This window comes from Saccopteryx leptura, chromosome 2, assembly GCF_036850995.1.
Source record: "Saccopteryx leptura isolate mSacLep1 chromosome 2, mSacLep1_pri_phased_curated, whole genome shotgun sequence".
In the NCBI taxonomy this organism is placed as follows: domain Eukaryota; kingdom Metazoa; phylum Chordata; class Mammalia; order Chiroptera; family Emballonuridae; genus Saccopteryx; species Saccopteryx leptura.
This window is the reverse complement of record NC_089504.1, coordinates 242,469,959-242,486,875: the sequence shown is the minus strand read 5'-3', so window position 1 is coordinate 242,486,875 and position 16,917 is coordinate 242,469,959. Positions and strand designations below refer to the sequence as shown.

Below are 16,917 nucleotides of genomic sequence, written 5' to 3'. Positions count from 1 at the left end.
GAGGGCTGTGGGCAGGTCCCCCTTCTCTTGCTTCTTGGATGCTCCCAGGAGGCAGCGTAGAACCAGGAGGGTTCTGGATTGGAACCAACCCAACTGTGGCCCTCAACTGCAGTGTGACTGTTATTAGAGGTTGGACTGTGTCCCCCCAAAGGAAAATACGTGGACATCTTAGCCGCCGGTACCTCAGGATGTGAGCTTGTTTGGAAACGGGGTCTTTGCAGATGTGGTTGGGTAAATAAAGGTGAGGACAGGCTGGAACAGGGTGGGCCCTTAATCCAATGACTAGTGTTCTCACCAGGACAGCCTCTGGAGTGATAATACATCTACAAGCCAAGGAGCGCTGGCTGCGGCCAGAAGCCAGGAGAGAGGCGTGGAACAGAGTCTCCCTTGGAAGGAATCGAACCTGCTGACACCTTAACTTTGAACTTGTGACCTCCGGAATTGTGAGGCCAGAATACTTCTGTTATTTTAAGCCCCCCCAGTCTGTGATGATTCGTTATGGCAGCCTAGGAAAACAACATTGAACAGAGGTGAGCCAGTCACCCCACTCAGAGCCTCGGTTTCCTCATCTGTAAAATGGGGCTTATACACAAGTCCTGATGGTAGCACATGCAGTCGCTATTCAATAACAATTGAGTTGGCACAAAGCACGCATGGGAGGTGGGTGGGACATGCATTTTTAAATTCAGACATGGCCAGATCGGAGAGATGCTTTGTTCTTACTGTGTTTTTCTGAGAAGGGCCAGGTGCAGGAAACTTTCTCCCCCTATCCACCCCTCCTGCTTTTTTTTTAACTTTAATTTAAAAAAACTCTCTGACTGCCAGCAGAGGCTCTGCATTTCTTTTTTTTTCCACGCGGATATAAAAATGCATCTGGACTCCGAGCCGAAATGGCCCATTCAGAGCTTTACGACACATGCGTTCTCAGCTGGCGAGGCAGGGAAACAGCCTGATCCGGGCAACTGGGGTTTTAAGATGGGGGAGAGATTGGTCGGGAGTCTGGTGCAGCGGGTATTCCATCCCGGTGCCGGGGTCCCTGAGGAGCTGCGGTCCCGGGGACACAGTCGGGTGGGGGGCGGCCAACAGGCTGCATCTGGTGGAAGCCAAGCCCAAACTTAAAGAGTAAAATAACAGAGCCTGGGAGGGGCGCCCAGCAAATACCCCAAATAAAGCCACTCTGACTCCAGCTGTCGTATTTCTGATTCTCTCCTATACCTGGAAATCCAGTCTCCATCATACACACACTCTGGAGAGGTCCCCATTCCCTGCAGGAGTCACTGAAAGTTTCCTCTTGGCCTCCCTCTGATGTAACCCCTTGCACAATTCTCATCGCCTTCTCTTTGTTAGGGCTTTTCACTCTAAGAGGCGAGGCAGGACAGCCGTTAAGGTTGGGGGCTCTAGACCTGAGCCGCTTTGATTCAAACCCCTGCTCTGCCACTTATAAGCTGTGTGCTCTTGGGCAAGCTGCTTAACCTCTCTGAGTCTCAGTTTCCTCCTGTGTAAAAGGAGGCAGCAAAGAATGGATGGGAGGAGTCAAAGTTGCAGCACTGCCTGGCACAATCTGAGTCTCACCGAAAACTGGCTGTTGTTGTTGTTGTTGTTATTATTATTATTATTAAGTGTGCCCTGCACTTCCCATTATCACCCTCAAGAGCAGGAACAATGGCAGGCAGAACACAAAAGCCCTTTTGTATTTGAGGTTTGAGCACCCTACACGGTCCTCTAGAAATAGCAAGGTTATTACCCTTCCTAGTTGTAGTCCCCTCGGGTTAGTGTGAAATCAGGTTGCGGTCCTGAGCACCCATTGCCTAGGTGGTGGCTATGTGGTGGCCTCAAACTGTCACAGGCAGCGAGGACAGCAATTCGGGGCTAAAATTGGCTTTGGGTAATCCAGAGCAACTGCATTTCATTAAAAGAGCCTAATGAGAGTTTGCTATATTTGAGGCACCCGAGGAGGTGGGGGCCGGGGGGCTGGTGGTAAGGAGACACAGCCCCAGGCCTCAGGGGACTTTCGGCAGGTACAGGGAAACACAATGTGGTCCATGGAAGGTTCCAGGCACAACGGGGGTAAAGTGCAGCCCGGCCCCTGGCCGGAGGTCCACTGGCATCTTCTTCCTGGGTCTCTGTGCCCACACTCATCTCCTGAGAGCCACGCCACCTTCTCCCCAGAGGGAGAGCTAGAAACCTTGGCTCCAGGCATGGCGCACCTCTACTGAATCAGCCTTGGGACCGTGTTCATCTTGGGGTGCCTGTGGTCAGTGCAGGGCTGGGTGTCCCGACAGAGGAAATGAACAGTCAGATGTCCACAGCCCTTTGTGTCTCTCCAAGTCCTATTTCTGCTGCCTGGTTTCCTCCCTTGCAGTCCGAGAGACTCTTCTTATCATGGGTTATGGATGACCTGGGTCCTGCAGAACTCTAAGCACATGACCTCAGCCTGTGCATGAGGACAGACATCACTCTCCCATTTCAACAACGGGAAAACAGAGGCACTAGCCAAGGTCTGTGCAGCGGTCAGCTTCCCTCTTGGCTTCCCCTTTCAGCCTCTATGCGCCCCGTTGCCAGGGCTTTGGGGTACTGTCCCAGCCAGCTTGCTGGAGAGCACCTCCCTGGGCCCTGTACACCTGTCCGCCACACCTGCTTGCGTGCCAGTCTCCTCAGCTCGACCATGACCTCAGAGGGAAAGCCTCAATTCTTGCTACCAGTGTCTGCTCAGTGAATGTTCTCAGAGCAAACTGGAGTCCCTTCACTGCGGGTCTCCCGACTGGGAGGGGCTGCTAGGTTGGTCCCCGGCAGGGAGAGGACCACGTCGCGTCCCCAACTGTCCGCATGAGTGCAACTCACTGCCTTTGCTTAGGACGAGACCTGATACATCCACAGACTTGGGTCTGACACACGAAGAAGGAAGAGAGAACAGCACCCATGACCCTAGGACCCCACAGGATGGAAACACACACCTATGCCACTAGGACACGACAGACTGCCAAATCCTCAGCTGGGCCGCCACAGGGGCCTGAGATGCGGAAGGGCACCCTACTGGTCCATTCACATGGCAAAGAGGAGACCGCCTTGGTCGTTGGGGCCACTCCCTACTCTCAGCTGACCTTGGTCTTTGGGGCCACGCCCTACTCTCAGCTGACCTTGGTCTTTGGGGCCACTCCCTACTCTCAGCAGACGGCTCAGGGCTGGTGACTCCTGCTCCTGTTCCCACTCCCCGTTCCTGCACTCTTGGAGCTGACTCCTATTGACTACAACACTGTGGCTCCCTGGCCCCAGGTCTCTGTTCAGGGTAAGCAAGTGGGAGGCGCCGGGGGGACTGAAGGGCAGGAGGGGAGGGTTGGGACGTGTCCTGCCTTGCTCCCTTCCACCAGGGCGAGGGCCCCTTCCTGGCAGCTCCAGCCTCCCCCTTCCCGCCAAGCATCCCTTTTAATGGGTGGGGATCGCTCCAGTGTCTCTGGTCCCGGGGCCTTCACCACCCCAGTGAGACCAAGCCCTACTTACTCCCCCATATATTTCTCTGCATTTGAACCACCTGGGGGGTCAGTTCTGTTTCCTGACCCAGATGGCTGCCTGAAGTCTCTGCCTCGACTTGGGGCAGATGGACTTATCACTCCAGACAGCAGGGCTCAGGCCTGGGTCCTGGCCCTGCTCAGGGAATCTGAGGCTGACAGGGCTGCTTGGAGCTTCCCGCTGGGTCCAGAGCTGCCCCCTCATCTGGTTCTCTGGCCTGGCTGTCCCAGAATCACCTCTTCAGTCTCTGACCTGAGCCACCAACTAGGACACCGCAAGTCCTAGCCTCAGCTGCCTTGCCCGTGTTCGCTGGGAAGGAAATCTGCGGAGGTGGGGGTGGGGGGTAGGGTGGGTGGGGAGGGGATGGCAGCACTGGCTGACCGTGACCGGACCTGGCGGCCACCTTTTCAGAACAAGGATGGCCCTGGAAGGCTGCCGGCGTGGTGCGGGGCCTGACCTTCCCACAGTGCTCCCCGGAGACAGGCCTCCTCCTCCTCCCCCTCCTCCCCCTCCTCCTCCTCCTCCTCTGGGAACAAAGCCCGTTGGATGCCTTTGGCAGGGCACCTGTCCTGAGGGCCAAGGCTCTGGGCAGAGCCAAGGACAGGCCTCCTGTCCTTCTAAGTCCCGGGTGCCCTCTCAGCCCCCCCCCCCCTCGGTGTCTCGCAGCCGGGAAGGGCTGTCTTTGTCAGCAGACGTCAAACCCACCTAAACACGGACTCCGCCAACGGGTCCCCAGCCATCTGTGCCCCTATTGCCTGGAGTAAGTGAGACCTGAGCAGGCCAAGAATGACCACATGTGCCCGGGGGCACTGGGACTGGGCGAAGGGAGCAGGAGCGCCAGGCTGGGCTCCTCTGCCAACGTGGGAAAACAGGGGTCTGTGATTCCTGGAGGGGGGCCTGCTGCCGCGGGATGCTCTGTGTCATCTCTCCACGGGCAACATCCTGTGCTCTAAGGGACAGTTCCCTTTCCTCCCTGTCCCCACGCTCCCGGAGTCGCACACAAGCTCTCAGCAGGTCCTGCAGCTGCTTCCAGCCCCTGAGGGGGGGGGGGGCGGAGCTGGAAAGAAGCTGGGTCCTGGAATAAGCAGGCTCTTTGCACAATACTGGGCGATCCTGACTGAGGGTCCCCCCTTAGCACCCTGCCCCATTCCCTGTTATGATACGTGCAGCAGAGGGCGGGTTTCTGAGAAACACCAGGGTCCCATTTCCAGGCTGGCGTGCCTAAACTCTTTCAGATAAGTAGCTGTCTCTTCCATTCAAGTCAGTTATGCATCCACCCACCCACCCACTCAGCTCAATCCAATTCAACTGGAAGACCTACTGTGAGCCAAAGACCAAAATAGGGGACATGAAAGGGACACACCACCTCTGACCTCTGGGGGAGATAAAAGAGCCATGAGAAGAGGGCCAGTCCCAGGAAGTCAAGGGTCAGAAGCAACAAGGTGATGGTGGTGTGGGCTGGCAGTGGTCTGGTGATGGCCACGCCCCACGGTGGTGCAGGAAGCAGGCTTGTTACCTTTCCTTTGTATATACTTGTGCTGACTGCCTGATACACCTGAGAGCAGGACACTCGAGCCCAGGGGCAGGGCTGCTGCTACTGGTGGTGACGGGTGTGCATTCACCTTCTTGTCTGAGGAGGGTGGCTTGGCATGACCTGGGTTCCCAGCCCACCAATGTGCTGGTGAGCCCGAGGCTCAGAATTCGAACACATTTTCTTTTTATTCCTGGACTCTGATGACAGAAGCTATGCAAAACCCAGGCAGGAGTGCACAAACCTCACACACACACCTGATCAGAGCAGAGGGGACAAAACCTCGAGTCCTGAACTTGCTTCCCATGAATGTTTTGGGAGACAAAGAACAACCAAAACCCAGGCTTCAACCACAGTACCTCCGGCCCACGGGGCCCAGAGCCCTTGGCCGCCTCCACTTCTCCAGAGCTGGTGCCACGACCTGTGTCAAGCCCTTTACACACATCATTCCGTTCTATGTTCATGATCACTGCAAGGGGCACTGATATTGTTTCCTGTTATACAGATGAGTGACCTGGAGTTTGGGGTCACGAAGACCCTCATTCACAGTCATGCAGCTAGAGAGACAGGCCTGACTCCACGGGCCATGCTGTGCTGCTAACCACTGCACGGCTCTGCCTACCCTGTGCATGGGCTGCCCAGGGATGACACACCCCATGGATGCCTCGTTCCCATGGGCTGTGTCCCCTTCAGACCCTGGCTGCTCCCCACAGGCCCCTGTGGGGGCTGCACTCTATTCCCTCCTTGCACTGAATTAAGCAAAGGTGTGCTGCACGCTCATCACGGATGATCTGATGGGACCACGGTTGACCGTGCACGTCACGCGGCGGCCCAGCACAGCTTAGGCAGCTCTGTCTGGCTGGCAGCTCATCGCCGCCTCATCCCACCACACGCCTCGTTTCAGTGGAAGCTGCAAGGGGAAGGCCATGGGCACGGAGAGGCCTAATGGGAGCCCCTCCAGGATGCCCAGTGTCAATTCCACTGGGGCGGGCCCAGCCCTGTGTCCACACCGCTCCCCGTGCCCCTCCCCCAGCAGTGTGCAAAAGTGAGAAAGGAGGAAGGTGACATTAACTGGTGAGACCCTACAATTAAAGCTGTGGCTGTTTACCACAGTGAGAACAGCTTTGCCTGCCAATGCCGACCGCCATCACGTCTCCCTACTGCCGGCTCCCCCCAAGTGTTTATTTAAGCCAACACATTGCTCTGCTAATTGGATAACATTCCATGTGAAAATAGACCTTTTAAAGCAACAGCAGCGGCGGCAAATAAAAACAGCTGCAACCGCAAAAGTACAAAGTGGTGGGCTGGGGCAGGGGGAATTAAAGGCGCACACGTGGGAAAGGAGACATTCTGGTGTCCGGGCTGCCAGTCTGCTCTTTGCACTTCTTCCCTTCCATGCTGCCCTCCTTCCCTTCCATGCTGCCTGGTGAAGCAGGAGGAGGTGGTGGCTTCTCAGTGGAATTCCAGTGGCTGTGGCTATTGGCAGCCTCCTGGCCAATGGGGATGGGCACACCTGGGTGGGAACCCCAGGTCACATGCCCAGGTGGGATGCCACTGCAGGAACGCCCACACCTCCTCTGGGGGCCTGACAAGCTGCTTTCACACTGGGCTTGTTCCCCAGGGATGTTTTAAGAAACAGCCTCCTGGTCTTCGTCCAGAAGGCCGCTAATTGGCGAGTCCTTTCCACTTGGGAGCTGGTGGGGTTGGGTGAAAGGGACTGGGTATGCTGGGACGAGGAGGGGCTGGGACAGAGGGGCTGGGTGTGCTGGGACGAGGAGGGGCTGGGACAGAGGGGCTGGGACAGAGGGGCTGGGACGAGGAGGGGCTGGGACAGAGGGGCTGGGACGAGGAGGGGCTGGGACAGAGGGGCTGGGTGTGCTGGGACGAGGAGGGGCTGGGACAGAGGGGCTGGGTGTGCTGGGACGAGGAGGGGCTGGGACAGAGGGGCTGGGACAGAGGGGCTGGGACGAGGAGGGGCTGGGACAGAGGGGCTGGGTGAGCTGGGACGAGGAGGGGCTGGGACAGAGGGGCTGGGTGTGCTGGGACGAGGAGGGGCTGGGACAAGGAGGGGCTGGGACAGAGGGGCTGGGACGAGGAGGGGCTGGGACAGAGGGGCTGGGACAGAGGGGCTGGGACGAGGAGGGGCTGGGACGAGGAGGGGCTGGGACGAGGAGGGGCTGGGACAGAGGGGCTGGGACGAGGAGGGGCTGGGACAGAGGGGCTGGGACAGAGGGGCTGGGACGAGGAGGGGCTGGGACGAGGAGGGGCTGGGACGAGGAGGGGCTGGGACGAGGAGGGGCTGGGACAGAGGGACTGGACGAGGAGGGGCTGGGGCGAGGAGGGGCTGGGACAGAGGGACTGGACGAGGAGGGGCTGGGGCGAGGAGGGGCTGGGGCAGAGGGGCTGGGTGAGCTGGGAGGAGGAGGGGCTGGGAGGAGGAGGGGCTGGCCCTTTATTTCAGTAGATAAATGGATGAAGGGAGGGAGGAGGTCCCACATACATGGGCTTTGGAGTCAGACCGACACAGCTGCTTTCCCCACTCTGCCTGGCACTGGCCATATGAACCTGACTTCGTCACTTCAAACTTCAGTTTTCACATTTGTCACATGTTTTCCTACCTCCTACCTCCTAGACTCCTTGAGGAATTAAAAGTGACATATGCAGATCTGGCTTTTAGGAGGTGACAGTTTTTATCAAGGCCAAGATGCTGCCCTTCCAGAAAGATCTTCAGGGCCTCAGGGACCACGCGGCTGGCGCTCAGCACCTGAGTGCAGACCAGGGCACCCGGGAAGACCACTGCAGTCGGGATGCGCTTGGGTCCTTGACTTCCTGCCTGCCCTCATCAGCCTTTGTCCCCTCCACTTCTCTCCACCTCGTGGGGGAAGGTTCTTTGAAAGATACTGAGTCATCACACGTGGAGGTTTAGATAACACCGGCGCTCCCTGAGGGGGGCTGATTAAACGTCTTGGGCTGGGAGACTCCGCGGCTCGTGGAGCCTGTGCAGAGGCAGCGGCCAGCCCCCCCGTTTAGCATCCCTGCTGCAGAGCCAGGACTGGGCCCCCCTCAGTTCACAGGGTTCAGTGGCACAGCTTAGCAAATGCTAGAAGTTTTGGGGAGGGACTTTTCCAAATCTCCCGCCCAGTTCCGGGGGTGGGGGGCTGCAGGTTGGACTAGAAAAACGCATATGGGGTGCACCTGTCACGTACAAAGCCCGCGCAGACAGTCGTGGGAGCCTCTGGCTATTGTACTCAGTTGCCTGGTTACTCTGAGCTCAACCACAACAGCCTCCCCAAGGAGGCTTGTGCTAGGATTCTCTTCCCAGTTTGGGGGTGTGTGCTTGACCGTGGGTGCCTTGCCAGATAACAGCGTTCCTGATGCTGTGTGGAGTGGAACATGGGGCTCACGGAGAAAGGTCGAAGCCTCAGAACCTCTGAGGGTAGGGAGCATGCAGATGACACCTGCCTGGGGCCTGGCCGGGCCGAATCCTTCTCTCCTCTGCCCGCCGGCAAAGTGGACGGACAGATACTGGGGAGAGGGCATTGCGCTAGGTTTAAGTCGGGGCACTGGCCCTGCGTGGACACCAGACTTACAGGGTGAAGGTCCTATAGTCAGTGTTTACCCCCTCCCTACATCTCTCCCTGAACACCTGCTCATCCTTTTCACCATTTCTTCCCCTTCTCCCCCGCTCTCATCTGAAGAGGCTCACAGCCCCAAGTTCAAGGGTGCGCTGAAGCCAAGAGTGACCGGCCACTGATGTTCACGGAGGGCACCATGACAGAAAAAAAGGAATCACGGAAGAGGGAGGTGAGTGGGCCAGGGTACCCTTGAGCCCAGGAAGGTCTCTTTTCTAGAGTGCTTCCAAAAAAGGATGGCCACTTAGGGAAGCTTGCCCTGGGGACCCGGGGCTCACGGAGACACCTCTCCTGGTGTTGGGAGTCCCACGCATTCCTTCTGCAAAGGCTTAAAAAAAAAAAAAGATCCTCGGGGTTTTTGCTCAATGTCTCCTTGCAGCATTGCTCACCCTCTTATAACTCACGCCCACCCTCGAGCTAACTAGATATTTACAATATTCACAATTCTATTCAGCAGCAGGCAGTGCACGCGGCTCCGTGGGTCAGTGGAGAGCGCTAAATGTTCCACTCGGAAGACAATGAAGTTCTTCAGACAGACAGGGAGAAGCAGCACCGCTTCTCCAGGAAGCAAAAAGAGCAAAGGGAGCTTTGCAGGAGAGAGGTGCTCCTCGAGGCTCAGGCTTCGTGGAAGGCGGGCTTGTGCGGGGGCGGCCGCAGAGGGGACTCGCACGTGGCGACCGGGAGGAGTCTCTGCTGGGCTGGCGGGCCAGAAAGCTTGGCTGCCGCCTCTTTGCAGCGAGGGGCTGTGGGTTGAGTCCTCACCTTCCTCGGTGCCCTTTCTCCTGGAGCCCTGACTTGGAGGGAGGGAAGGATGGAGGGGGAGGAGCCCCATCCATCAATCACCAGAAGCTGTACTGGGCTTTGGAAGTAACATCTGCAGCCTGGCCTTGGGTGGCATGTGGGCCATTTGGGCGTTCACGCTGCCCTGTCCACCTGGGAACACCCCTCCAATTCTGATGACCGCGTCTCGGCAGTGGGGTGCATGAACTTTCAAGGTGGGGTGCCTATGCCTGGTCTAATCCTAGGGCCATGAGCGTGTCTGTTCTAGAGAGAGGCCATGTGTGGGAAAATGGCTCCTTCCCTATCCCTTCTTTTCAGATCATCACCATCGTCTCCACTGTCACCGTCACCCCCATCACAGCTAACAGGCAGAGCTCACCGGGGCCAGCCCCTGTCCTGAGAGCATCACCTCATCCAAACCTCACAACGACTTGACGAGGAAAACCCTCCTGCCATTTCACAAGGGGCGAAAGGGAAGCACACGGAAAATAAGTCACTTGCCCAAGGTTGCACAGCAGGTAAGTAGCAGTACTAGGATTCATACGCAGGCAGTCTGCCTTCAAAGTAACCGGTGGCCCTTACATGGGCCCTTCCTTCTCCTCTCTGCCTGTGGGTGAAGGACTGGCCAGCTCTGCAGGGACCTGGGCCACTGGCAATGAGGAGGGAACAGTTCACCTGTGTGCCAGGGAAGGGATCAGGCTTCCATGTGCACCATCTGCCCTTACTCTGGGAGGTGGCACCTGTTACCATTCCCGTGTGACAGATGAGGAAACTGAGGCACAAGGCTAGGGAAGCCGAGCTGCCAGTGGTCCCTGCCGGTGCTCTGACGCCTGTCCCCTGGCTGCTGAGCCGATGCCAGGGCCTGGTGCATGCAGTGGGTACTGCCCCATCCCTGCTGCCACTATGGGAGGCACGGGAAAGGCTGCCAGCCAAGAAGAAAGAGGAGCAGATGTCTGGACAGACGTGGCCACGTGTCGACAAAACAGGCACTTGAGCTCAAGACGCCGAGACAAAGGTGGCTGGCAAGGCTCCCTGAGGTCCCGGGCGTGCCCTAGCTGCCTGCGCGTGTTCCCAGGGTCCACAAAGGCCGCAGCTGTTTCCCTGAGACGTCACCTTCGGCCCCACCCACTGGGCTTCTGGCGGCGCCAACTTGCTAAAGGCGGATGGGTGTGATCCCAACAAACACTCTGCTCTTCCTGGGGGCAGACGGGTTCCCAGCCACTAGTGAGGCCTGCGCATGGCTTTCTGTGTCCCTGAGCAGAGATGAGACTGAGACAGGGGAGATGTTGCCCGAGGGCACAGGCTCATGGCGGGAGCCCATGAGGACAGACGACAGTGTCACTGCCACCTCCCTAGGTTGCCTGAGCTGGTCTTACGTGAGCAGTGACCGCTGACAAAGCCGGAACCCCTGTCAGCCTGTGCGCCGTAGCTGCTGCCGGGCTGGGCGATGACCAGACAGCTCCCGTGTGAGAATGAAGCCCCGCAATCTCCCTTGTGCCCAGACCCAGAGGCTTTTCCGTGAGTCCAGGGAGCCGGGAGGAACCTGTACACAGCAGCACGGCCTGGGCTGCCCTCACCGGCTCCAGCTCTCCACAGAAGCCCCGGCCTCTAGTAGGAAGGATGAAGGGAAGGTGTGTCCCTGTGGGTCCCCACTTAGGTAGGTGCCTTGGAGTCTCCTTTCCAAGAGCCGTCCCTGGATGTCCTTGTGCGCTCTGCACAGCGTTTCTGTGCTGCCCAGCCTGGGGCTCACGGCCTAGGGGCTTTCTGTCTGACCTGTCACCCCCCACTTTGCATCCCGGGTCCCGGCATATGTGATGTGGGGGAGCGAGGGGGACACAGAACTGCCCCTTCCTCCAAACACAAAACCCAGGTCTTTTCTTCCAAGGATGTCATGAAAATTAGCTAGGTTTTGGGGGGGGGGTGCACAAATAAAGGAGAAAGACCAAAAAGCTTTGCTGTCTCTCCTCTTAAAGGCCCAGAAAAGCAAGGCCAGCGGGGTGGGGGCCACGTCTCACCTTGGCGTCCTGCTTGGTGAGGAAGTCCACGAAGCCGAACCCTCTGTGCACGCCCGTCCCACTCATCTTCTTCGGCAAGCGGACGGTCTTCAGCTCCCCGAAGGTGCTGGGGACACGAGGCAAAAACGGGAGTTTCAGAACAGAGGTCTGCCAAGGAGGTGGGGGGAATGAGCAGGTGGGAGGTCCTGAAAAGTAATGTCTGGTTCCTCTCGAGGGGATGGCACAGGCGTCCTCCCCTGGCCCGTGGAGGTTTCCGGCCTCGTGCCCGTGTGGCCTGGCTGGGGAGGGAGCGCCGCCTGTGTGCCCGCCGGGGCTGCCCACGCGGAGACGGCGGGGTCTCCCACCCTGAACACACCCCTGCGGCCCAGCGGTGTGCTGAACAGACCGACGAGTCCTTTCTCCCATACCCGGACCCGAGATGTACCTTCAGTGGAAGACGCCCAAATGACACATGGTGACTTGCTCCAAAGCCCCCTCCCCCTCCCTCTGCACTCTGGTTTTGAGATCTGCTAGCCTAAGTCAGGCAAAGCCCTGGAGAAGGAAATGGCTTGGCTTCCCCCGACAGGGATCAAACAGGTAAACGGGGCTGGGACCACCCCTGGCGCCCCTCCTCCCCTCCCCTCCCCTCCCCCACACAAACCTCAGAGAAATTCCCAGACAAAAGGATCAGGCCTCCCTTCTCTCCCGCCTCTCGCACGCACCCCAACCCCATCCTAATGTCCATTTATCAAATGTATACGTGCAAACTGCCGCCAGTAAATATTTAATGTGCCCAGCATCTGAGGAGAGGTATTATTTTATTTGAAAATCGCCACACACATGCAGGCGCCTGGGCGCACACACACAGATGCACGATGGTCCAGGAGGCTTCAGGGCCAAAGACTGATTGGGTAAGAAACACGGCAAAGGCCGTTTGCTCTCGCGGAATGATATAAGCTGAATCCGAGGCGTTAACCCGCAGCCCTGCCAGCATGACCAGGCATCTGCCAGCCCAATTTCTGAAGTCAGGACAGTGTGTAAATGCGGCATTATGAGTCCTCAAAATGAATCTGCACGTCTCCGCGGAGCTCTGCCCGCAGCCCGGCCCCCCTCCTGGCGCCTCTCTGAGCAGGCGACAGAAACCGACAGAAACTGGGCTGCTGTGACAAGGCCAGCCTCCCAGGGAGGGGAGGGGCTGGAGGGGACAGGCAGCGGAGCCCCGTCGCCGTCTCCCCGGCCTATGTGGAGGGGGCGGGTGGGGGTCCCCAGAAGTCAGGCAGGTAGAGACAGGCAGGCAGGCGGTGTGAGAGCAGAGGAGGCAGGCCTGCAAACCCTGCTTTCTTGTGCCACCTAAAGGCAGACGCGTCCCACAACAGACACGCTGCCTCTTCCTCCGCGGAAGCCAGGGCTGGCCTTGGGCAGGGGAGGCAGGGGACGGCTGAGGCTTCTTGTACGTGCCTTCAGATAAATGGTCCCTTTTTGGTTCCGAGATCTTCAGTGAGCCACAGGGGCCACAGGTACCGCACATCGGATGGCCTTGAGGACCAGAGTCTGCGAGCACTGAGACCTGGCGTGAGCAGGCTGACTGGCACAGGGAGGCCCCAGCGAGACCTCCTACATGCCTGGACCACACTCAGCACTGGGTAGACACGGTCACAGACATCCTCTGGGTGTGCTGGTATCTGCCCACTCTCTACCCCGGCCCCAGGCTCTGGGCTCCTTCTGGCTCCAGCTTCACCATCGCTCACCCCGAGCAGCCTGCACAAATCTGCGGTCGGCTGAGCTGGATGCCGCCTGCGGTCAGGGCACCGTGGTGTGGACGCCAGTGCAGCTCTCTGCCGTCCCCTGGGGTTGGAACTCTGCTCTGCCAGAGTGAAACCCACACTCGTCTTGTTCATCACAGGGCCTGCAGCAGGACGACCAGTGCCTGGATCAGTGGATGTCTGACAGTATTTTTGAAATGAACCAATGAGCAAACGGTAGCCTTAAAGGTAGACACGACCACTGGCGAATTACACCTATACACAGCGTGCCTTGATGAGAATTACCTGGGAACAGGCCATAGGCTCCATACAAACTGCACAGATGTTATTAGTTTTTCCACCTCCATTTTATAGATAAAGAAACTGAGGCTCAGGGAGGCAGCAGGCCTTGCTTGAAAGTTGCAGGGCCAGAATGTGCATTTGGGAGTGTCTGAGGTTGACACAATGTTTCACCCCTTCAGTTACCTGGAGGGGACTGGCCACTTGCAGGAACGGGGTGGCTAGGAATGTCCTGAGTGATCTCTGGGGTATCCAGTGGTTTGTCCAAGAGTCCAGGACAAGGAAGGCCAACTGAGTCCCAGTTCCTTCCACTGTGCGTGTGCAAACCTGCCTCTGTCCCCAGGGCCTACAAATCTGTCTCTTGATGTTCTCAATGGCCGCTGCTCATATTTCTTCTTTGCCCTCTCTAATTTTTTGTGCGCCAGCCTGTGTGTGTGTGTGTGTGTGTGTGTGTGTGTGTGTGTGAGAGAGAGAGAGAGAGAGAGAGAGAGAGAGAGAGAGAAAGAGTGAGTGGGGGGGCAGGGGTGGGGGAGAGCTGGGAGGAAAGAGGTTAATTCCTCCCTCTCTGCAGCACACTGCAAGCAGGGGATGCTCTGTGCATGGTAAGCAGCTGAGGGTCCGGAGAAAGGCGAGGAAAATAATTAAAAGGTGGAAGAAAAAGCTGATGAGGAGAGGCTGAAGGAGCCCTGCTCACGTGGCCCGGAGAAGTGCATCTGAAAGCTCGGCAGGGGGAGCTGTGACGGAGGGGTACCATGGACCCATGGGGGCTGTGGCAGGATCAGAGAACTGCGATCCTGTCCCGGGCAGCCGGGGGGCTGAGGTGGGGGGGTCACAGGCCCTGCCTGGGGTTTCCAGCCTGATATCTGCAGGGCCAATGAAATGCTGTGTCCGAAGGCCCTAGTGCTCCCCAGATCCCATTATACTTCAGGGGGTCGGGGAGACGGTGGTGGGGACCCCTTCTGTCTGAGGAGAGCACGAGAGCAAGCTGGGTGTATGGGGAAGCTGGTTAGATCTTAGAGGGAACTTCCTGATGCTGAGAAGTGCTGAGACCTGAAGTCCCCAACATGGCTGCCATCACCCTGGGTGCCAGTGACCGAGCGTCTGGGGTGGGCTAGGGTTTTTAAAGATATTGTTTCCAGGTGCAATGCTGGGGGGGGGGGGGAGTAGTGGAACTGCCTCTGCTTTTACAGATGAGAAATCTAAGGGCCAGAGAGGTGACATGATCTGTTCCAGTGCCACAACCTGGGACTCAGACTCAGAGGATTCCCTCCCGGCTCGAGAACAATGTGGGGGAAGTGGCGAGCTTTGGTTTCTATTATAACCGTGTGGGATAATATAAGGCTGATACTAATAATCTCAGAGAGATAGTAAAAGAGAATTAAAATAGAAGAAAAAAAAAGATGGGGGATAAAAAAAAAAAAAGATCGATCCAGTACCTTTAGCTCCTTGGAGATAAGCGATATATAAATACCAGCCATTATTAAGGTTCTTATCTGACAGCGAAGCCCAGGGAGCCATTTTTAAGAGAGGCTTTGGAAGGGAGTTGTGCATGAACCCTAGTCTCCCGGGGGGCAGGGCCTGCCACCGGGGTGAGGTGGGGAAGGGCCACCTGGGCCCAGAGAGGGAGGAAAGTCACAGGGCACCCAGGAGCTCCTCCCTGAGCCTAGACCCTGCCGCCTGGGGAAGGAGACACTATACTCCCCACTGTGTAGATAATAGAAACCACAAAATAGCAATTACTGTATCAGAAGCTGTGAATAAAAGGGACATACTGGGCTTTTAAACATGGCCTTCCTCCCCTCCCCCACCACGCTCACACTTCAGTAACGAACTCACACCTCACTTTTCCAATTATTTCATTCACCTTGGGTTCACCAATTACTCCCCCACGCTGCGGCCCGCCCCCTCAGCCACGCCGAGCGCGCATGACTGGTGGCGGGTTGGTGGGTTTTCGACAACTGGAGTTTTGTTGTCACGTTTCTAATTTCTTTCGAGGTGTGTGCGGGCAGGAGGGGGTGGGGGAGATGGAAGGGGGCACCGAGGTGTTGAGCCAGGCAAGCCAATTACGCCCAGCCCTCATAAACAAGCCTGGGCATGCAGTGTTTGCACACAGGCCTGAATGCAGACACGATCTGTGTGTGGGACCTGCACGCCTGTGCGGGCTGCCTCCCTCGGGGTGCGCTGTGCACCCCCTGACCAGACGCCTGCCACTGCCCCGGATGGCGACTGCTTGGGGTCTCTGGCTCTGCTACCAAAAGAGGGATGAATCATCCTCTCTCCTCAACCACAGTGATGAGACCAGGGGAAGGAAGTGAGAGGGAGGGTGAGAGAGAGACAGAGAGAACCCCCCAGAAAGGCCGAGCCTGACAGTTCCATGGCGGCTCTGTTGCCTGTGTTTGGGGGCATCATGGGCAGGCGAGGCGGGCGCCCTAGCCCTCCAGCCCACGTGCTGACACCACGTGGGGGTCGGGCACACCCCGAGGAGCCAGAGCTGCGCTACCCCCGGGACTCGAGTCCTGATCACTCTCCTCCTGTTTAGATCAGGGAAAGCAGCGTGAACCCAGAAGTGCCGCGTCATGTGGGGAGTCTGCAGCCGCAACTTCTCCCCACCTGCGCTCAAGGCATGGCCAAGGGACAAAAAAAAAAAGCAGCTTCCTCCCAAGGGACCCACAGTAGGAAGAACAGTGTGGTTGGTCTGCACGAGATGAAGGGGAGGTTTTGTGATCAGAATAAACTGCAGGCTTCTTTCTGTTCCTTGTCGGAGTAAGAAAAAAGAGCCAAGTCTCTTGGCATTAAAAAACCAATCAAGTGTACCATGATATGTGAACACACACACACAACATAAAACTGAGGCTCAAAGAAGTCATGTGATTTCTCCAAGGTCACTCAGCAAGCCCTGACCCAGCCCAGGGGTGAAGTGAGCTGGCCAAGGTCCCACAGGTGGAAATGAGCTGGGCTGGGCGGTTTGTCCCTGAGCCTGCGCAAGGTGCTGGGTGGGAGTCAACTGTGTGCCAGATGTCAGCCTTGTTCTCAGGGCCCCCTCACCTGGGGGAAGAGGTGGCAGGCTGCCAGGCAGGCAGGCAGTGGGCCCCCCTCTGCCCCGGAGACACACAAGGACTTTGGGATAAACTCCTGAGCACAGGCTACCATCAAGGGTTTCTGATGTGCGAGCACTCCACCTCCCCAGTGCCCACTATCCTCACGGAGGGCCCACCAGTGAACCTAAGGGCCCACGGAATAGGGTGAATGGGCACGGCGGGTTGGCAGCAGCTTTGCCCCATCTCATGTCCTCTCTTCTTTATAGAGCTGCGTGTGGAAGGGCCCCAGCTGAGGCAAGGTAGAGAGACAGGCCCACAGCACACCCAGAGACCAAGCCACGCCTCGATCTGTGACAGCTGACTTCTGCAGTGGAGGGAGGCTCGGAAACAGGA

The 16,917-nt window shown here is 57.7% G+C and overlaps 1 protein-coding gene across 2 annotated transcripts in view; it reads right to left on the bottom strand.

Moving 5' to 3' along the window:
- RBM19 (RNA binding motif protein 19) overlaps window positions 1–16,917 on the bottom strand; it is a 129,116-nt gene that overhangs the window by 33,061 nt on the left and 79,138 nt on the right. For both annotated transcript variants that reach the window (XM_066370832.1, XM_066370833.1), the window contains exon 22: window positions 11,466–11,571. In XM_066370832.1, the coding sequence (XP_066226929.1) occupies window positions 11,466–11,571 (106 nt within the window). The remainder of the gene's footprint in view (window positions 1–11,465; window positions 11,572–16,917) is intronic.